The sequence below is a fragment of the Oncorhynchus tshawytscha genome, linkage group LG06 (genome assembly GCF_018296145.1).
Source record: "Oncorhynchus tshawytscha isolate Ot180627B linkage group LG06, Otsh_v2.0, whole genome shotgun sequence".
In the NCBI taxonomy this organism is placed as follows: Eukaryota; Metazoa; Chordata; class Actinopteri; order Salmoniformes; family Salmonidae; genus Oncorhynchus; species Oncorhynchus tshawytscha.
The window spans coordinates 24,836,608-24,858,429 of NC_056434.1; the positions used below are offsets into that span (position 1 = coordinate 24,836,608).

Genomic DNA, 21,822 nt, shown 5'->3' on the forward strand with positions numbered 1-21,822 from the left:
GTCACCACCTTCTGTTCTTGTGTGTTTTAATCATAATTTGTCATGCTTAAATAAAAATCCCCCCCCACTACAAATGTCGATATTCTGTCAATATTTCCTTCAGCCTGAGTTAGTGTGTGTGCAGGTTTTTGTGACACAGCACTGAGCCTCTCTCTCCCTGTGGCCTGTGTGGTCCCTGTTTAGGTCTCTGAGTGTGAGCAGTGTGTCTAGTGTGTCCTCGGCCTCCTCCAGCAGCAGCTCAGTGAGGAGCGCTGACTCAGATGACATGTACGCTGACCTGGCTAGCCCTGTGTCGTCAGCCAGTTCCCAATCCCCCACCCCCGGACAGCCCCATGCCCGCAAGGAGAGGGTCCCGCCACGGGACAGGGGTCCCAACAAGGACAAAGGTAGCAGTTAGGCTTTTGTCATAGACTCTGCAATTCACTCTGGATTGTATTGTGGTTGACGTGTCATCACAGAATGGCAGCATCTGGTGGTTCTATGGGTTGTATGTTAGTGATGTATACGGTCTGCTCTCCACAGGGAAGCCCACTAAGAAAGATGAGCCCCATCCCCCCAGAGAGGACCGGAGGAAGATTGATACCTCAGGCCTCCCTCATAGACACACCCACGGCCCCATGCCCAGATCTGGGCCTGGCAGCAGGGGGCACGGTCCAGGGGGGCACGGTCCTGGCGGCCACCCCATGCACCCGCCCCACGGACTCCCCATGGGAGCCCCTGGAGGCTATGGCCAGCACAAAGACATCAAACTCACGCTTCTCAACAAGGTGACTGCTGCTGGATTTACTGTTGAAAGTCAACTGCTCTCAACTCAAATAGACTGAGTCTCTGAATTACTATGGAACAATATGTGGATTAGTGTTGTCCCGAGACTAGTATCGACAGAAATGATGTTCATGTTGGAAAAAAACAGCCTTATGTTGCCACCCAGAGTCACATTTATTTATTTTGCAAGCTATAGCACACACTATTTTACAAATGTATGTTTTAAATGACCACAGAGTTCACTCTGCTTCGCGTTTTCTTTTTGCCAAGGAATATCTGGCATTGTAGGATTGCTATACTGGTATCGTGACAACATTAATTTAGATACAAGTGACACTGATATCACACCCTGTGACACTAATAGCATTACAGTTTAGAGATGTGAGTATCTTTGTGCGAAGGAGAGGTTGGACAGTCAATGTGATAAGTGTCTGATTTGGCGCAGTGGTTAAGGGTGCTGTACTGCAGCGCCAGCTGTGCCACCAGAGACTCTGGGTTCGCGCCCAGGCTCTGTCGTAACCGGCCGCGACCGGGATGTCCGTGGGGCGACGCACAATTTGCCTAGCGTCGTCCAGGTTAGGGAGGGTTTGGCCGGTAGGGAAATCCTTGTCTCATCGCGCACCAGCGACTCCTGCGGCGGGCCGGGCGCGCAGTGTGCGCTAACCAAGGTTGTGTATCGGAGGACGCATGACTTTCAACCTTGGTCTCTCCCGAGCCCGTACGGGAGTTGTAGCGATGAGACAAGATAGTAACTACTAAAAAACAATTGGATACCATGAAATTGGGGAGAAAAAGGGGTCAAATTTAAAAAAAGAAAAAATAGATACTAGTACTAATATTAAGCTTCTGTATACCATACTTTTGGTATCGCTGATATTGTTTCAGGGTAGGCTGTGTACACACATTATTTAAATGCCACCATTGATCATTGAGCAAATGTGATTTTGTCTAATTTTGTTGCTTGTTAACTGTCTGACTAACAATGTATCGCTCTCTCACTCTGTAGCAGCAGGCAGAGCGGGGTAATAGGAAGCGATACATGCCTTCAGACAAGGACAGGCCTACCTCTCCACTCAGCAAGAGGATAGCATTGTCTCCTGAGAGAGGTGAGGGCCTCAAACTGTTCAGAAAACGCTTAGTCTGACATTAATAATGTGTTCTTCCCAAGGAACTCTCTCACACACACACACACACACACACACACACACGTGGTTTGGTTATACCAAATGTGGAAATCCAACTACCAGAGAAACCTTACCGTAGGCTGCATTATCTGTTCTTTCTATATGCTTTGTCTGTGTTGAACCAAGTCATTCATCTGAGGCCACAATTCCCTGCTGTATGTAATCAACTTCCCATCAATGTCCTACAGGTCGTGGTGACAGGAGGATGCCTGGGCGGCCCCCACTCTCTCCTAGAATGGACCGGCCCAGAGGCCAGGGCCCTCGCCCCATGCCACCAGCGGGAGAAAGGTAGGTGCCCTCTGCTGCTTCTCGTCCAAAACTACACACACAACCCCAATCTGACGCCTCTTTGTTGGTGCTGCCCTTCACCACTGCAGTAGTGATGTCATTTTAGGATGTTAGAGCAACCACAAGCCTTTGTTTTGAATGTGGAACAAGTCACAAAAGTGGAAGCCCCAGAGGTATATGATATACACCAATACACAGGGCATGTGACCCTGTCGTCACTATTTATACATCTACTCGCACCCTCTCTGTACAGGTAGATTAATCCCCATGATAACCCTTGTAAATTGTCATAGGCATGTGGCACTAAGCCCAATCATGTAATTTCTCTCTTTAGAAAACGTCCTCTGTCCCCACCACCAAAGTCGTCTGGCAAAGGTCCAGGGGTGTTGTCCTCGGGCTCAGGCAAACAGCCCCCAGGCGGCCCGGGCTCAGGCTCCGGCAAGCCTAGCAGCACACTGTCTCGCCGTGAGGAGCTGCTGAAGCAGCTCAAAGCTGTTGAGGATGCCATCGCCCGCAAGAGGGCCAAGATCCCAGGGAAATAACCCTCACCCTGCCTGCCTGCCTGCCTGCCTACCCAAGTCGCCCAGGCAACATCAAGCATCAAGGGACATAAATCACCAATACCTGTCAAGAAGCCAAGCATTCTCTGGAAATGTAAAAAAGGTGTCTGTCCCTAAATGTAAAGGCCATTGTGTAATTGTTACTGAACAAAATGGCCACCAAAACATTTCTGCTTGTTTGCCCTCAGAGAGAGGTTGTCTAAAAGGTTTTACAGTGCTGAAAAGAAGTAGTAGCAGGGTGTCACTGTTGCTCACTGTTGTCTATTTAGTGAGAAGGAACAATCTTCCCATCGTGTCTCATTGACAAGGTGAATTTATATACTTTTGATCCACACTGTTTCTCTCTGTCTGCCCCTTTTACTGTCTCTTATCTCATGTCTGTTTTTTCTTTCTGTTGGGTCGAGTGCTGGTCTTGCCCCATTTGTTCCGTTCTGAAGATCCTGGAAACCCAACTGGTTCTCTGTACAAACATTTTGTCTGCATTCATTCAGAATGAGAAACACGCTCACAGGACCTCTTGTTCATGGTGGTTATGTCTTAACCAATGACTTCTCCTGTTCTAGGCCTGTGCTCTGTGTTCTCTTGCAGTGTTCATTTTACATACCGTGTACAATAATAGTGAGCATTTGACAAGCACCCATTTTTTTCAAGTGTATGATTGTAGAGAACAAATTGATAGTGATGTGAAGTATTGCTTTTTTAATCTACCCCAAAAAATCTCTAGCTCTTCTCAAGTAATTTACTGTGTTTTTATTTTTCTCACATTTTTAGTTGACAGAGTATGAGAGATGGTTGGGGACACCGGAGGATAAGGAGCGTCTTGCTTTTGTGACAAAAGGCTTCTAAATAAACTATTTTGATAAAGAGAAACCATCTGTCGTGTGTCTGTTCCGTCCTTCTCCATAATTTCACTCTCCCCAATCCTATATTAATTGGATACATGGCTCCATCAATCACTTGTTTTCTCTTGTTCTTCACAGGAGATGAAGCGCAATGTATTGCATGTTGATGTACATTTTCACTACCAAATATAATTTGAAAAACAAGGCTTTCACATGATTACTGCAGATCTTATGAATAATAATGGGCAGGACACATTATGCATTCTAGAGTGGGGCAAGGACATCACAGATGCATTCGGATTAACCAATGATATTTGGTGCTTTTCCACTGGCAGTCAATGGCTGGGCTGAGGCTCCAGGCAATTACTCTGGAAAAGAGACTGGAGGCAAATGTGATAGAAGACGTGATGATATTGATTTAACGTTAGTGAGGTGGAAATATGAGCCCAGCTAAACTGGTCAATGGTACAAGTCCTACTGATTTAGTGTGTTTGTTCTTCGGGGCAGGGATTTGATCATTGGAAAGTTCATGGTACTTGCCCTTATTGGACTCATCTCAGTTTACACTGAGCCATCTCCAGAGTGGCAGATGTTAATGTATATCTCTCAGACATGTTAATCAGTAAGCAGACTAATAGTCTAGGGTCTGTTTCAACATAACCAGAATATATTAAAACACATGCTCTACTACTTTATCTGCATACAGTCTGATTATTCTGCATACTAAAAGTCCCATACCCTGACAGCTCATTAGCTTACAGATAGAGGGAACTTCTTCATCACAAAGAAAAATACCTATTTATAATGAAGCATGTTGTCTTCTGTTAGTTTATTGAAGCCATGTGGCGTTCTTTCCAGATTTCTCTTTGCCTGTGTACTGGCTTGATGGTGAGGATACCTGTCATTTTGACAATCTCATGTGATGTTTGTCGTTATAATGCACTGATAAGGCATACTTACTTACAGGTTTGCCCAGCTATCACACCTTATCTGCTTTCTTTGTAACTGACTTGTATTTCTGGAACCAACTATGTTGGAAATGTTTCAATCAGGAAAAACATGAAAAATACTCCTTGTTCAGTAAGGGTACGACTAGGAGGGGCAGGGAGAGATGAGGCTATTGTGATGACACCATTGTTTGCATCAGAGTGGGACGATCCAGGCTGCAGGAGAAAGTGTTCACCTTGTAGGAAGGCTGATGAGGTTGTCTAGTGAATGAGCTAAATATACTATAATAAGAATTCATCAATCATCATCCTTCGTTTATCATGCTGAATTTAACTTGAAAAAATATATTTACAGTTTTTTTTCCCTCTGAAAGTTTTAGCATACAGTATGTGGTTACATTTATTATTGGTAGAAAACTGAAAAGGTGTATTAGGATAGGCCAAAATTAGGCTACATTTATTTTATGGATTCAGATTTGATCTATTTTATCCGTGTGTGTATAAATGAACAGTTTTGTTACATTTCTTCATAATTCCTAGTTTCTGTCTTGACTATGGAAACATATCAGTAAGATTACTGTTTGTCAATGGATGCAAGCTGTCTGATAGTATGCCTATGGTCAATATATTGATTATAGCAGCTAATAAAATCAATATGAATAAGTATGTATAGGTGTACACAAGCTCATATAGATTAATGTAATAACAGGTGATGTAATGTTGATGTAAACACAAGCCAAGTCCTGACAGTGGGGACACTCACTGTAGGAAAGAGGAAGCTGGGAACTGAATATAGTGATTTCCATTTCCTCCTACATACGGATTTCCCCAACCAGGTACATCCGCTATAAATTGTAGGATCACTGGCATTATGGCACAAAACAGAGCATAAGCACTTGGACTCCTCTACTAACAAATATATTTTTGATATTAGAAAATGCCAGGTCTATTCAAGATTATGCAGGTAAGTGAGAGTTTGACTGCCCTGGTTGTTTGAAATTTAACTACACCTGAATGAATGTTGGATTACGTTTTGATCCATCATTTTGGATTGGTTTTTATTCAAATGGTAATTTATTAATGGTGTTTGTTCGTTTTTATTCATTTATTTCACTCCTTTGCAGACTCTACTTTTACTTGGACTTTTTATTGGTAAATTGACTTTGGCATCAGAGGCACACAAGCATAAGGGATGCTTCAGTGCAGAAGAACTGGAGGATGGAGCTCTTAAGATCTTGCGTCGAAACCGGTACCTGAAAGACGGTCATATTGATGAAACGCAGTATCACAAGCTGGGTACGAAGAAGACCTGCCCTGCTGTGCTTCATTCACAGTCAGTAGACTACAACAACCGTTCTGTCTCCCCCTGGCGGTACAGGTAAGGCATCTATTTCTACTCGAAGTAAATACTTTCTGGATAGGTCTAACATTTTATAGCCTCGTACGAACCATCATGATCTCGCGAACTCATATTCTGTTTCGGCACAGAACATGATCAAAGAATGTGAGCTCCGAGATCAGGATGGTTCGTACAGGCTACAATTTTACTCATGCAGCCATAGTATTCTCATTCGGACAATACTATAATTTGAGTCAATGTGCATGACATATGGCTAGGAAAGAAAATACATTTTCGTATGGCATTATTAATTGATTCATTGGCTATTTGGATCATTGGAATGTGACTTTTCCCACAGCATCGATAGCAAGGAGGGACGATTCCCTGAGAAGATTGTTGTTGCTGAATGTCTATGCACGGGATGTATCATCGTCAAAGGGCACGGACATCACGGGGCCGAATACGAAGATTATGGATATAACTCTGTGCCTGTAGTGCAATCCCAGATGGTTTTGATGAAGACCGACTGCACGACCGACCCAGGAAAATATTCATTCAGCTCACATTATATTAAAGTGCCTATTGCCTGCACCTGCGTTAAGGCTAGGACATATTAAGTGCCTCTCATAGAGGACATTTTTTTAGACAAACTGTAGTGACATGTTTCACATTTTGTTGTGTTTGTTTTAAAATGCACTTAAGTTATTGAAAGTATAACACTATGCTTATGGATACGAAGCTATCGAGAATACATGGATTTTTACATGACACTCTTAGGTACATTAATGTAGTACTTGTGTTGCAAGGTTGTATTTATTTGATGATCTATTAACTATTTATTAGTCTCGGCAGACGGGTTTCCTCCCACAATGTACCAATGTTCCGGCTGTTGCTCATAGGTCTGGGTTTCAGAGACTAACTATTTATTGAACTATGTTCTCAAGCTATTTATTTATCGATGTTTTTTGGTGACTTTTGTTATTAGGCCTATTCCTTTCAACATCAATGTGTTCTTCTGTTCCTGTTTTCCCATCAACATAATTAAACATTTTAGATAGCTGCCTCTGTTGAAATTGGAAATGGTAAATATTCGAATTTTCTGCGCATTTAACGCAGTATACTATAAGAATCGTTTGATTAGGCTATTTATCGGTATTGATTTTGACAAATTGTACGTGGGTGATGAATTTATAGAAATGTAGCAGAATTTATGAAATGTTATTGTTGTTTCCTTAATAAAGATTACTCATGAAATATCTGCCGATCATGCTTTATTTAGGCCAACCTAAATTATTAAAGGTGGATAAATCTTCGGGGTTATAATATATACTAAGGTTATTTAAAAAGCAACATCAAGACAGCCTTCGTTATTACATTAGCCAATAATTTACTCTTGAGATTTTTATAATAACGATTTGAGAATAAGTGCAGATGAATTGCTTGAAGGCGTCCGCCAATTCTTTACGGGTATCTTCTGTTTTCAGATCTATTAAATTATAACCAATCGGATCCACTCCTGAACTACCCACATGAAAAGTGGGTAAAATTTCGGCGACGTGTTTTTAGCAGCATGGCTACAAAAGATAATCAGGTCTTGAAATAAAAACGGTACAGGACCTCTGCTAAAGAAAGATAAAACATAAATATGCCATACTGCCTGCACGTAGTGTTCTCACTAAACCTCTTGGAGGTAAGTTAATATTCAGTGTGATTTAGCGAAAGACGCTCATCATTATTATGTACAGTACCAGTCAAATGTTTGGACACACTTAATCATTACAAGGTTTTTCTTTATTTTGTACTATTTTCTACATTGTAGAATAATAGTAAATACATCAAAACTATGAAATAACACATATGGAATCATTTAGTAACCAAAAAAGTGTTAAACAAATCAAAATATATTTTAGATTCTTCAAAGTAGCCACCCTTTGCCTTGATGACAGCTTTGCACATTGTTGGCATTCTCTCAACCAGCTTCATGAGGTAGTCACCTGGAATGCATTTCAATTAACATGTGTGCCTTTTTAAAAGTTTATTTGTGGAATTTCTTTCCTTAATGCGTTTGAGCCAATCAATTGTGTTGTGACAAGGTAGGGGTGGTATACAGAAGATAGCCCTATTGGTAAAAGACCAAGTCCATATTATGGCAAGGACAGCTCAAATATGCAAGAGACACGACAGTCCATCATTACTTTAAGACATGAAGGTCAGTCAATGCAGAACATTTCAAGAACTTTGAACGTTTTTTCAAGTGCAGTCACAAAAACCATCAAGCGCTATGATGAAACTGGCTCTCATGAGGACCGCCACAGGAAAGAAAGAGCCAGAGTTACCTCTGCTGCAGAGAATTAGTTCATTAGAGTTACCAGTCTCAGAAATTGCAGCATTTACCCAAGTAAATGCTTCACAGAGTTCAAGTAACAGACACATCTTAACATCAACTGTTCAGAGGAGACTGCGTGAATCAGGCCTTCATGGTCGAATTGCTGTAAAGAAACCACTACTAAAGGACACCAATAATAAGAAGAGACTTGCTTGGGACAAGAAACACAAGCAATGGACATTAGACTAGTGGAGATCTGTCCTTTGGTCTGATGAGTCCAAATTTGAGATGTTTTGTTCCAACCGCTGTGTCTTTGTGAGATGCAGAGTAGGTGAACGGATGATTTCCGCTGTGTGTGGTTCCCATCGTGAAGCATGAAGAAGGAGGTGTGATGGTGTGGGGGTGCTTTGCTGGTGACACTGTCAGTGATTAATTTAAAATTCAAGGCACACTTAACCAGCATAGCTACCACAGCATTCTGCAGCGATACGCAATCCCATCTGGTTTGCAGTTAGTGGAACTCTCATTTGTTTTTCAATAGGACAACGACCCAACACACCTCCAGGCTGTGTAAGGGCTATTTGACCAAGAAGGAGAGTGATGGAGTGCTGCATCAGATGACCTGGCCTCCACAATCACCCGACCTCAACCCAATTGAGATGGTTTGGAATGAGTTGGACCGCAGACGGAAGGAAAAGCAGCCAACAAGTGCTCAGCATATGTGGGAAATGCTTCAACACTATTGGAAAAGCATTCCTCATGAAGCTGGTTGAGAGAATTCAAAGAGTTTGCAAAGCTGTCATCAAGGCAAATAGTGGCTACTTTAAAGAATCTAAAATATATTTTGATTTGTTTAACACTTTTTTGGTTACTTTATGATCCCATGTGTTATTTCATAGTTTTGATGTATTCACTATTATTATATTATTCTAGAAAATAGTAAAAATGAATGCGTAGGTGTCCAAACCTTTGACTGGTACTGTTTGTGTACAGTGTTAGCTAGCTAGCTAAGCCACATATGAATAAGGGAAAGCTGTCTACCCCAATGCTACATTTACATTTATCCATGTCAGAAGAGAAATAGCTGTGACTAGTTAGCTTTGTAAAAACGTTAAGGGGGAGGTTGTTGTCTTGGCACCACAATGCCAGGTCTCTGACCTCCTCCATATATGCTGTCTCGTTGTTGTTGGTGATCATGCTGGAGTCGTGCCTGGCAGTGCAGTCATGAGTGAAGTGAAGTGAGTACAGGAGGGGACTGAGTTCACACCCCTGAGGGGCCCCCATGTTCAGAATCAGCGTGGCGGATGTGTTGTTACCTACCCTTACCACCTGGGCGGCCCGTCAGGAAGTCCAGGATCCAGTTGCAGAGGGAGGTGTTTAGTGCCAGGGTCCTTAGCTTAGTGATGAGCTTTGAGGGCAATATGGGGTTGGAACGCTGAGCTGTAGTCAATGAATAGCATTCTCATATAGGTGTTCCTTTTGTCCAGGTGTGAAAGAGCAGTGTGGAGTGCAATAGAGATTGCATCATCTGTGGATCTGTTGGGGCGGTCTGCAAATTGGAGTGGGTCTAGGGTTTCTGGGATAATAGTGTTGATGTGAGCCATGACCAGTCTTTCAAAGCACTTCATGGCTACAGACGTGAGTGCTACGGGTCGGTAGTCATATAGGCAGGTTACCTTAGTGTTCTTGGGCACAGGGACTATGGTGGTCTGCTTGAAACACATTTGTATTACATACATAGACAGGGAGAGGTTGATTAATGACAGTGAAGACACTTGCCAATTGGTCAGCGCATGCTCAGAGTATATGTCCTGGTAATCCGTCTGGCCATGCGGCCTTGTAAATGTTGACCTGTTTAAATGTCTTACTTACATCAGCTGCAGAGAGCGGGATCACACAGTCGTCCGGAACAGCTGATGCTCTCATGCATGTTTCAGTGTTACTTGCCTCGAAGCAAGTATAGAAGTAATTTTGCTTGTCTGGTAGGCTCGTGTCACTGGGCAGCTCTTGGCTGTGCTTCCCTTTGTAGTCTGTAATAGTTTGCAAGCCCTGCCACATCCAACGAGCGTCAGAGCCGGTGTAGTACGATTCAGTCTTTGTCCTGTATTGATGCTTTGCTTGTTTGGTGGTTCGTCGGAGGGCATAGAGGGATTTCTTATAAGCTTCCGGGTTAGAGTCCCGCTCCTTGAAAGCGGCAGCTCTACTTTAGCTCAGTGCGGATGTTGCCTGTAATCCATGGCTTCTGGTTGGGATATGTACGTACAGTCACTGTGGGGACGTTATCAATGCACTTATTGATGAAGCCAGTCACTGATGTGGTGTACTCCTCAATGTCATTGGAATAATCCCGCAACATATTCCACTCTGTGCTAGCAAAACAGTCCTGTAGTTTAGCATTTACATCATCTGACCACTTTTTTGTTGACCGAGTCACTGGTGCTTCCTGCTTTAATTGTTGCTTGTAAGCAAGATTCAGGAGTATAGAATTATGGTCAGATTTGCCAAATGGAGGGCGAGGGAGAGCTTTGTACGCATCTCTGTGTGTGGAGTAAAGGTGGTCTAGAGTTTTTTTCCCCTCTGGTTGCACATTTAACATGCTGGTAGAAATGTGGTAAAAAGGAAATAAGTTTCCCTGCATTAAATTACCCGGACACTAGGAGAGCCGCCTCTTGATGAGCATTTTCCTGTTTGCTTATGGCGGGATATAGCTCATTGAGTGCGGTCTTAGTGCCAGCATTGGTCTGTGGTGGTTTGTAGACAGCTATGAAAAATACAGATGAAAACTAGGTAGATTGTGTGGTCTACAGCTTGTCATGAGATACTCTACCTCAGGCGAGCAAAACCTAGAGACCTCCTTAGATATCGGATATACAAATATACATAGACCGCCACCCCTTGTCTTACCAGAGGCTGCTGTTCTATCCTGCCGATACAGTGTATAACCCGCCAACTGTATGTTATTCATGTCGTTGTTCAGTCACGACTCTGTGAAACATAAGATATTACCGTTTTTAATGTCCCGTTGGTACGGTATACGTGCTTTTAGTTTGTCCAATTTATTATCCAGCAGATTAGCCACTCGCCGGCGGATCCTCACAAGTCACCCCGATCTCTTTCCGTGATACCTCTTCTCTTTTTCTCCTGCGAATGACAGTTATGAGGGCCTGTTCGGGTGTCTGGAGTAAGTCCCTCTTGTCCGACTCATTAAAGAGAAATTCTTCGTCCAGTTCAAGGTGAGTTATCCCTGTTCTGATTTCCAGAAGCTCTTTTCATAAGAGACAGTAGCAGCAACATTATATGTACAAAATAAGTTACAAAAAAATGCAAAAAATGAACTAAATAGCGCTGTTGGTTAAGAACCCATGAAATGGCAGCCATCCTTGCGGCGATGGTGGAGGTGTTTTTTAAATGTATTTTTATTTCACCTTCATTTCACCAGGTAGGCTAGTTGAGAACAAGTTCTCATTTACAACTGCGACCTGGCCAAGATAAAGCAAAGCAGTTTGACATATACTACAACAACAGAGTTACACATGGAATACACAAACATAGTCAATAATACAGTAAAAATTTAACAAAAATAAGTATATATACAGTTTGTGCAAATGAGGTAAGATAAGGGAGGTAAGGCAATAAAATAGGCCATAGTGGCGCGGTAATTACAATATAGCAATTAAACACGGGAGTGGTAGATGTGCAGAAGATGAATGTGCAGGTGGAGATACTGGGGTGCAAAGGAGCAAAATAAATAAACACAGTATGGGGATGAGGTAGTTGGATGGGCTATTTACAGATGGGCTATGTACAGTGTTGCTGCGTCAGGATGTGGCCATTGTCCCTGAGCGCAGTCTCCTGACCACCACCACTGTTCTGCTGGAGCTGTCTGTGCTGTCATCCCTGGCCACCATGGTCTACACTCGCCACCTGGAAGACGTCATGGCAGCACTATACCAGCTGGGAAATCGCCCACTCTGCCCTGAGAAATGCACCACTAAGGATGAGAAGGTCATTCACTGGTCAGGCCTTTTCATGTTGAATATGAATGTTATTATACATCGTCCTAGATATCATGAAGACTGAAAATACTCTGGTTTTAGCAAAATTAGAACAAACAAATGCACATTTTGCCTATTTGCCATATGAAGTCCAACGTTTTTATTGGCAAGCCGGCTGATGAGCTGTCTTCTTGTCATCACTGACTGATTTCATATGATCTCTTGTAAAAAAACATAGGAGCTCAGCAGTAAGGAACGCAAGAACTGCAGGGAGGCTCTCCAAAGCCTTCCGGGAAAGGTTTATCAGCCAATCGTCATCAAATACTTTCTTATGCTCCAAGGAGGTCCTAAACACGTAGAACACAGTGCAGTAAAGTATCTGTACACCATTATGTATCAGTATGTTTGGTTTTCATATGTGTATATGGTGCTGTGTCTGTGTTCTGTTATGGTCTTATACTTCATGTCTCTCTCTTCCTGCAGGCCCCTCCAGGCCCTGGTGCTAGTGGTGCCAGTAGAAGCCCTCTGAGCCAGGCTTCCTCATGTCTGAGGTGTCTGTGTGGGCAGCTGCTGTCTGAGAGGCTGATGCAGCCCAATGGAGTCCAGTTTGTGGTGTGCGCCATCCAGGAGTGGTGAGCTGGAGACGTGAAGGGAACATTTAGAAGATCTGAAATATCAAGTGCTTAAGACAGAGCAGGGAGAGAAACATATCCACGAAACTCTTAGGCATTATCATTTGTGTTGAATTATCAATAAGTGTCATCCTTACCTGTTTTGTAATGCAGGTTCACCATTTGTTCCATCCCTCTCTAACAAAAGGAGAGTCGGACCGGAGGAAATGTGATAGTATTGCCAGGATCCTAGCAGCCTGCCCTCAGCAGTCTCTATCTCCACACAGCTACTACAGCCAGGTTTGCCCCCATGTAAACCTGTCATATTGTAAAAGATTTGTGGAAATTGAACTTGCCATAGATACCGGCATAAAAGTCATGATAGGTTCAGTCTGGTAATAATATTAGCTCATAATGGTCACATTCTGGAGCTCCTGCACTTCAGAAACAAGCTGACATCTTAGAAGTTCCAGCGTGTGGCCACCAGGGCAGCTTTCACCATGGTGCAGGACCTCCCAGAGTTTACCCAGCAATACCTGGTCATCCCCTCTTCAGCTCCCTCCACTACTGTGGCCACATGATAGGTTAATCAAATCAAATTGTATTTGTCACATACAGTGGACTAGCAGTGAAATGCTTACTTACGGGCCCTTCCCAACAATGCAGAGAGAAAGAAAATAGAGAAATAATAGAAAAGTTATGTGATGTACTGGGCCGTATGTACTACCCTCTGTAACGCCTTGCAGTTGGATGCCAAACATTTGCCACATGAAGCTGTAATGCAGCCAATCAAAATGCTCTCAATGGTGCAGCTGTAGAACTTTATGAGGATCTGCTGGCCCATGCCAAACCTTTTCAGCCTCCTGAGGGAGAAGAGGCATCAGCCCTCTTCATGGCTGTGTTGATGTGTTTGGACCGTGTCTTTCTTTTTCCCAACGCAGTTAAGCAAAACCACGTCTCGTTATTCAGAGGGTTGTTCTACTACACTTCCATTGGCTAGCGTTTGTTGGCTCGCGACAGCATCACAGCCTGTTGAGAGACATGGATGAACGAACACGCAACACATCATTTGCCCATATATTTATTTTCAGAGTTTCAAAGTTGTAAAAATGTCTCATAGAATACTGAGGAATTCCCTTATTTGAAGGTCAACTGACTTAAGCTAGGCTACTTAACGTTACTAGCTCTGTATTTAAAGTTGTTATATTATCATTAGTAGTCTATTATCAGGTAAACGCATATGCTTATTATTCATAATTTGTCAAATATTTATTAGCTAATCATTTCTATCTTTCAAGATTGGTTTTACTCAATCTTGAAATACAAGGGCAAATGTTATTTATCAGTGACTGAAATTTCGTGCTACTCACTTCCGTATTTGGAAGATGACATTTTGAGCTACGTGATATTCACTTCCGGACATGGAGAGCGATCAAAGTGTTGTAGAATGCCCCTCTGAATAACGGGGCGTGGTTTTGGCTTAACTGCTTTGGGAAAAAGAAAGACGTTTTGGACCATGATCCTTAGTGATGTGGACACCGAGGAACCTGAAGCTCTCAACCCGCTCCACTATAGCCCCGTTGATGTGAATGGGGGTGTGCTCGGAGCTTTGTTTCCTGTAGTCCACGATCAGCTCCTTTGTCTGGCTGACACTGAGGGAGAGGTTGTTGTCTCTGACCTCCTCCTATAGGCTGTCTCATCATTGTTGGTGATCAATGCCTCGGTGCATAAAGGGAAGTCCATACAGAAATGGTTTGTCTAGATCGGTGTGGAAGAACTTGACTGGCCTGCACAGAGCCCTGGCCTAATCGTCCAACATCAGTGCCCAACCTCACTAAAGTTCTTGTGTCTGAATGGAAGCAAGTCCCCGCAGCAATGTTCCAACATCTAGTGGAAAGCCTTCCCAGAAGAGTGGAGGCTGTTATATCAGCAAAGGGGGGACCAACTCCGTATTAATGCCAATGATTTTGGAATGAGATGTTCGACGAGCAGGTGTCCACATACCTTTGGTCATGTAGTGTATTACAGACAGTGTCAGGAAGAGGTTGGAAGTTTTAGTGAAGACACTTGCCAGCTAGTCAGCACATGCTCTGAGTGCATGTCCTGGTAATCCATCTGGCCTTGAGGAATGTTAACCTGTTTAAAGGTCTTACACACATTGGCTATGGAGAGCATGATCACACAGTCATTTGGAACAACTGGTGCTCTCACGCATGGTTCAAAGTTATGTCAAAGCGAGCATAGAAGGCATTTAGCTTGACTGGTAGGCTCACGTCACTGGGCAGCTTGCGGCTGGGTTTCCCTTTGTAATCCGTGATAGTTTGCAAGCCCTGCCATGTCCAACGAGCGTCAGAGCTGGTGTCGTATGATTCGATCTTAGACCTGCATTGAGTCTTTGCCTGTTTGATGGTCCGTTGGAGGGCATAGTGTGATTTCTTACAAGCATTCGGGTTAGTGTCCTACTCCTTGAAAGTGGCAGCTCTAACCATTAGCTCAGTGTGGATGTTGCCTGCAATCCATTGCTTCTAGTTGGGATATATATGTATTGCATGCTGTGCTGGAGTTTCTCTGAGAGAAAAAAATACTACACTGAACAAAAATATAAACGCAACATGTCAATTGGTCCCATGTTTCATGAGCTGAAATAAAAGATCACAGAAATGTTCCATATGCACAAAAAGCTTATTTCTTTCAAATGTTGTTCACAAATTTGTTTACATCCCTGTTAATGAGCATTTCTCATTTGCCAAGATAATCCATCCACTTGACAGGTGTGGCATATCAAAAAGCTGATTAAAAGCATGATCATCATTACCTTGTGCTGGGGACAATAAAAATCGCTCTAAAATCTTAAGTTTTGTCACACAACACAGTGCCACAGATGTCTCAAGTTTTGAGGGAGTGTGCAATTGGCTTGCTGACTACACAAATGTCCACCAGAACTGTTGCCATTCATCCGCCACCATCACCTCATGTTTCAGCATGATAATGCACAGCCCCATGTCACAAGGATCTGTAAACAATTCCTGGAAGCTGAAAATGTCCTAGTTCTTCCATGGCCTGCATACTCATCAGACATGTCACCCATTGAGCATGTTTGGGATGCTCTCGATCGACGTGTGGATATTGGCGTGTTCCAGTTCCCGCCAATATCCAGTAACTTTGCACAGACATTGAAGAGGAGTGGGACAACATTCCACAGGGCACAATCAACAGCCTGATCAACTCTATGCAAAGGAGATGCACTGCATGATTCAAATGGTGGTCACACCAGATACTGATAGGTTTTCTGATCCACGCCCCTACTTTAAAAAAAAGAAGGGTATCTGTGAACAACACATGACTGTGTTCCCAGTCATGTGAAATCCATAGATTAGGGTGTAATAAATGTATTTAAATTGACTGATTTTCTTATGAACTGTAACTTTGTAAAATCTTTTAAATTGTTGCATGTTGCGTTTATATTTTTGTTCAGTTTACTTAGTCACCTATGTTGGTTTGTTAAAAATGAAAACAATATAGGCTATTTAACTGAAAAATAACCACCACTGTTGATAGTGTTCAGAACTGATTTCAGCTTCTTACCATTTCCTTTTTCTAAAAAAATGATTGCTCTGTGCGTCAGGGAAATTGACACAGCTACAGAAAAATACTGTTTTAATTAGTCTGCCGATCAATGCCCTTACTGCTCTGAAAATGACTCTAGGTATTTACTAGGTATTTACACACAGAGAGGCAGCCTATGGCTTTGGACATGAGTCTTTATTGTCCTGCTGTGTTGCCCAGGTGAGGTTGGTCTGTAACTATGGATGTTCTTTTCCCTGCCAGGCACTGACTTGCTGGGCTGAGGAGGAAGATGAGCAGGAAGTGGACAGGTCAGCCATGACACTACTGCAGCTGGAGAAGGAGGGAAAGTCACAGGGCGGGATCAGTAGCTGGCTCTACTGCAGGTCCTGACTGTCATGTGTGAAGGTCTCCCTCATACTCTACTACTGCGCAAGCCATAGTTAACCAATATAGTCTTTGCCTTTCACTGCATAACTATGCATCACAGATTGGTACTACTGCCTGTTATTGTCCATGCCTCCAGGGCCTGCGTGAGGCCCAGGAGAGGAGCCTCTTCAAGGCTACGGTGTTAGAGGCCCCTCTCATGGGAGATGGAGATCCTGGGGGCAATTGGGATGATAGATAGATAGATACTACTGAATCAGAGGGAACCCATTAAACCCATTTCCGTACGGGGTCCCCTGGTTTATTCACAGTCAGACCACAGTCATATTTAATAAGCTATACACTACCTCTCTACTCACCGTGAGGACTTTCTCCTGGTTCTGTAGTGCCTCTCTGTCCGTTACATACCGTTATGTATGGCCCGGGTTAGGGTTCTCAGGGTTGCTGTTCTGGTGGGGATGTCACGGTCACAAGCCTACAGCAGGCAGTCTGAGAAGGGCCCTACTGGGGACGCCATTGGAGGGCCCACTGCTCCTGCTGCCATCCCTCCCTCCTGCTGTTCCTGTTCCTATCCCTATACGACCCTGGCCAGCCCCAGATGACCCTATCTGGGATGGGATGAGTGTTCTGGGCCAGACTATCCCCATCACCAGAGCTGTGTTCTGAGGTTGGGGATGCAGGTCTGAATAGGGGCTGGGGTGTTAGGCATTTGGGAAGTGTGTGTGCTGTGGTTGGAATGAGAGGTGGGTGAGGGGAGTCTAGTTTGGGTGACTTGTGAGTGACTTGTTTGGGACGCTTGATCTTTAGGTTCTTCTCAGAAGGCATGTTATTGTCAGTTTTGGGGTTTTGGTATGTAGCGGCTCACGTCACGTTGTCAGGGTGGTATGCCCCATGTGGTGATGGCGGCGGTCTGAGGCCAGCTCCTGGATCACCACCTCAGGGTGCCTCTGGTAAATCTCCTCCAAGGGTGGGAGTAGCCTTGGCATTGCTGAGTAGTCATCAGCACTCAACTGTGACAAGGAGAAAGCGAGAGGAGACCGAAAAAGAGAGCGAGGAAAAGAGACATCAAAACAAAATACCACATATTACACAGAATGACCACATCAACATAGTAGCATACTAGTAGCAGTATTAGTAATATCAATGTTAAAGCCTGCTGCCTGAACGTATGTGCGTGTACCAATGAGGGTCCTGAGAGCAGGGTGGCCACCAGGCCCATTCCCATACTGAGGGTCTCGGTCTCCACCTGCCCCTCAACACCCCAGACCTTGTCCAGACCCACACAGGCCCTCTGCGGGTTGGCCACGATGAATATCACCACCTGGGAGAGAACAGACAGACAACTTCTTGTACAAACCACAAATTTCCTACCACTGGGTGTCCACTAAAGAGTTCCATCACATCCTCAAACCAACACAGACATAAAACGTTTTTTAAAAAGTTTTCATTTGAAAAAAACCTGGCTAATGGCAGTAGAGATAAGACGTCTAAAATTACTGCTTATCAACCAAACTGAGACCAGTTTATCAGAGACATGTCCTAATCTGAGCATGAAGAGTTTACCTCATGCAAAATGGCACAGTGTTAGCCCTGGGTCTTTTACCTCATCAGAGACAGACACTGCTATTCTTAGAGCTCTTAAAGTATTAGTCAACATGCCCGCATTCCTTAATAAAGAGGCCCAGATGACCAGTGTTCTGTAAAGCCCTGTTGCTGAGGGAGAGGACAGAGACGCTTAAAGATGCACTATGCAGAAATCACTCCGCCATCAGTTTATGTGACAAAGCAAGCAAGTATAGTGTAGAGAATCATTGTACCATCTAAACCACTGTGAAATATATTTTACATAACCAAAAATATGATATTTTCAGCTGTTTGAATCTGATGTACAAAACTAAAAGACGCAAAAACTAACTTAAGAATGGGAAGCACATAAATAACGCACATAGAACAGATATACCGCTTCTTAGACTTGCTTTCAATGAGAGTTACAGAACTATAACTGATTTTGGTCAGGTTGCCCAAAAAGTTACATATTGTAGCTTTAAAGTAAAAGTTTGACAAAAAACTATTAAGTAATGAGGTGGTGAACTTAGACCCCACTGTCACGCTCAGGGTCTCTGATCAACTCCACTCATCTATTAAACATCCAATCCACCCAAACAGACAGCAGCACCCACACAGATTGGTACTGTTGCCTTGAAGAGGCTCCTCTCTTGGGCCTCACGCAGGCCCTGGAGGCATGGACAGTAGCAGGCAGCAGTACCAATCTGTGTGGGTGCTGCTGTCTGTTTGGGTGGAGAGGATGTTTAATAGATGAGGGGAGTTGATCAGAGACCCTAGGCGTGACAGTGGTGTCTATGGGGACTTGTTAATGTGACTGAGGTGGAGGAGACTGGATTATCACCCCTGGGCCTGGCTCTCATTTAGTATTCAGCGTAATGAGCCCCCTTTTGTGTGCACCTTCCACGACCCCCCCATCCCCCGTCCCCCGTCCGTCTGTCTCAGCTTAGGGGTTACCATACCTAGTGGGGGGTGGGGTTCCTCTTTAATGTTCATCTTATTGAAGATGTGTTAGGGTTGTTTTGGGACAAATAGTAAGCACTATGGAGATACACATTTCAGACAGGGAAAGTTGAGCAGATTTGGTGTAATGTGTCTTATCTTATAGTTTGTCTTAAAGCTCTTTCTGGAGAACTTGGAGCATGAAGACTCTTTTGTGTATCTGTCAGCCGTTCAAGGTAGGAAGTCAAGGGGCTCCAGGTGGTGCTTCACCTTACATGTGTAAACCTTTGGTCTTCACTCTAGTTTTGTGGGGTGTTATTAACCTTTGACTTTGGCTGGCTTTCCTTTTAGAAAGTTGTAACAAGTATATCTATGATACGACTCTTGTATCTCATCTCATATGCCCTAGAAATGGATGTTCTGGAATGACATTGACATTAACCTGCAGTGGAATCACCTAATGGTGGTATATAGGTTGTATTGGGCTTGGGGTTTCTCAGTGTCCCATTCTCTGTCTACCTCTTCTCTCTGCAGGCCTGGCTGCGGCTGCAGGAAGAGTACCAGAGTGGTCCATCCTCTTAGAAGGAGAGGACCCTGGAGACACGTCTGAAGGTTGGAGAGGTGCTGATGAGGGCTGCCAGGGCTATGGATGAGTGGACTGTTATGAACCCAGCTTGCTGATCTAGTAATTTTTTTTTTAAAATCACCACAAAAACCACACATCATGGGAGAGGCTCCAGCAATAGACTCATTATCTTTTGGCGTGTAGATTTGACCACACAAAGAAGGAAGTACCTACAGTTAGCCTCAATGACACAGTCACCCAAGCATCTGACAGATTCATAATGAGCTGTTTTGTGAGGGACATGTGTATGAATGAATGTGAATGTGCTTACTCATGTTAATGTGTCCGTGCTTACTCATGTTATTGTGTCATAACAGTGGATCAGGCCTAATTTTAGTCAGAAAGGCATAAAACAGTCTTACATCAGACAATACATGCTTGTTCCATACTCAGGATTGTTTTTTCGAGGGGACTGTATTAAAACCTATCTCTGATAGAATTCCCTGTTTGGGTTTTTCCCCTCTCCCTGGTTTTGTCTGCCAGATCTCGATAGTGCCATTTCTCGGGACAAGTGAGGGTTTATTCGGCATACCCCCCTCCCACTGCCTTGTCTTGGATGTGAAAGACACCCAGACAGACCAGCGACGGTCTCTCCCTGGCCCTGCTCCACCAGTCTAACAGAACATCATCTCAGCTGGTTCAACAGCTGGTTTGTTGCCACATTAGATACCCACAGGGATATTTTGTCACTCCTCTGTATCACTCTCCCCTTCTTATGCACCTGGGAAACTTCTTCTGCCCGCCAACCCACGTATTCGGAACAACTGTGATCAAACCATAGGGCCCCACGTTCTGTATCTGTCCAAATCCCCAGTGCACAATGGGCCACTTTTCTTTTGCTTTTTCATTGTATGGCTTGCAAACATACCCTCACCTCCATATGTATTTGGGCAGCGAAGCTAAAGTTTTAAATGTAGCTATGTCCTCCAGTATTCTGGAGTTGGGGTCAAATGTTTTTATTGCACACAGAGTGAGTCCATGCAACTTATTGCGACTGGTTAAGCACATTTTTACTCCTGAACTTATTTAGGTTTGCCATAACAAAGGGGTTGAATACTTATTGACATTCAAGACATTTCAGCTTTTTAATTTTTTATTAATTAAAAAATATATATAAAAACATAATTTCACCTTGACATTATGGGTTGTTGTGTGTAGACCAGTGACAAAAAAGCTCAATTTAATCTGTAACAACAAAATGTGAAAGAGGTGTGAATACTTTCTGAAGGCACTGTATGTTTCACCATTTAGAATGAAATGTATCTAATCCCCACATTTGAAAAAGTCAACTATTTGGGTAAATTCACTTAGTCAAAAGTGTAATATTTGGTCTCCTGTTCCTAGCAGACAATGACATCAAGCTTGTGACTCTACAAACTTGTTGGATGCATTTGCATTTTGTTTGGTTGTGTTTTGGATTGTATTTTGCCCAGTAAGAACTGAATGGTGAATAATGAATTTTGGAGTCACTTTTATTGTAATAAACAATATAATATGTTTCTGATCACTTCTACATTCATTTGGAGGCTACCATGATTATGTGTCACGCCCTGACCTGAGTATTCTTTGTTTTCTTTATTGTTTTGGTTAGGTCAGGGTGTGACATGTGTGATGTATGTGTTTTAGGACTGTCTAGGGGTTTTGTAGGTTTATGGGGTTGTTTATCATCTAGGTGGTTATATATGTCTATGGTTGCCTAGATTGGTTCTCAATTAGAGGCAGGTGTTTATCGTTGTCTCTGATTGGGAACCATATTTAGGCAGCCATCTTCTTTGGGTATTTTGTGGGTTATTGTCTATGTTAGAGTATTGATAGCGGTCACGTTCGTCTAATTATTTTGTATAGTTTGTTCAGTGTACTTTGTGTTTTTCATCATCCATTAAA

General features: G+C 43.3%; 2 protein-coding genes across 5 annotated transcripts in view; both read left to right on the forward strand.

The window, feature by feature from the left end:
• LOC112252312 (zinc finger CCCH domain-containing protein 18) overlaps positions 1–3,670 on the forward strand; it is a 29,531-nt gene extending 25,861 nt beyond the window's left edge. For all 4 annotated transcript variants that reach the window (XM_042323114.1, XM_042323116.1, XM_042323117.1 and 1 more), the window contains 5 exons: positions 184–386; positions 523–767; positions 1,772–1,871; positions 2,138–2,237; positions 2,572–3,670. In XM_042323114.1, coding sequence (XP_042179048.1) covers positions 184–386; positions 523–767; positions 1,772–1,871; positions 2,138–2,237; positions 2,572–2,779 — 856 coding nt within the window. In that variant the 3' untranslated portion in view covers positions 2,780–3,670. The remainder of the gene's footprint in view (positions 1–183; positions 387–522; positions 768–1,771; positions 1,872–2,137; positions 2,238–2,571) is intronic.
• A 1,792-nt stretch (positions 3,671–5,462) lies between these two features.
• LOC112253343 (interleukin-17C) lies at positions 5,463–7,179 on the forward strand. The gene is made up of 3 exons (XM_024425335.2): positions 5,463–5,550; positions 5,711–5,964; positions 6,284–7,179. Exons 1-3 carry the CDS (start codon positions 5,524–5,526, stop codon positions 6,540–6,542), a joined length of 540 nt encoding a protein of 179 aa, XP_024281103.1. The 5' UTR covers positions 5,463–5,523; the 3' UTR covers positions 6,543–7,179.
• The last annotated feature ends 14,643 nt before the right edge of the window (positions 7,180–21,822 follow it).

Excerpts from the sequence above, each read along its gene's own strand:
- LOC112253343 (XM_024425335.2), top strand. The coding sequence starts at position 5,524 with ATGCCAGGTCTATTCAAGATTATGCAG. Across the intron at positions 5,551-5,710 it reads GTCTATTCAAGATTATGCAG|ACTCTACTTTTACTTGGACT; the intron begins GTAAGTGAGAGT and ends ACTCCTTTGCAG. Across the intron at positions 5,965-6,283 it reads GTCTCCCCCTGGCGGTACAG|CATCGATAGCAAGGAGGGAC; the intron begins GTAAGGCATCTA and ends CTTTTCCCACAG.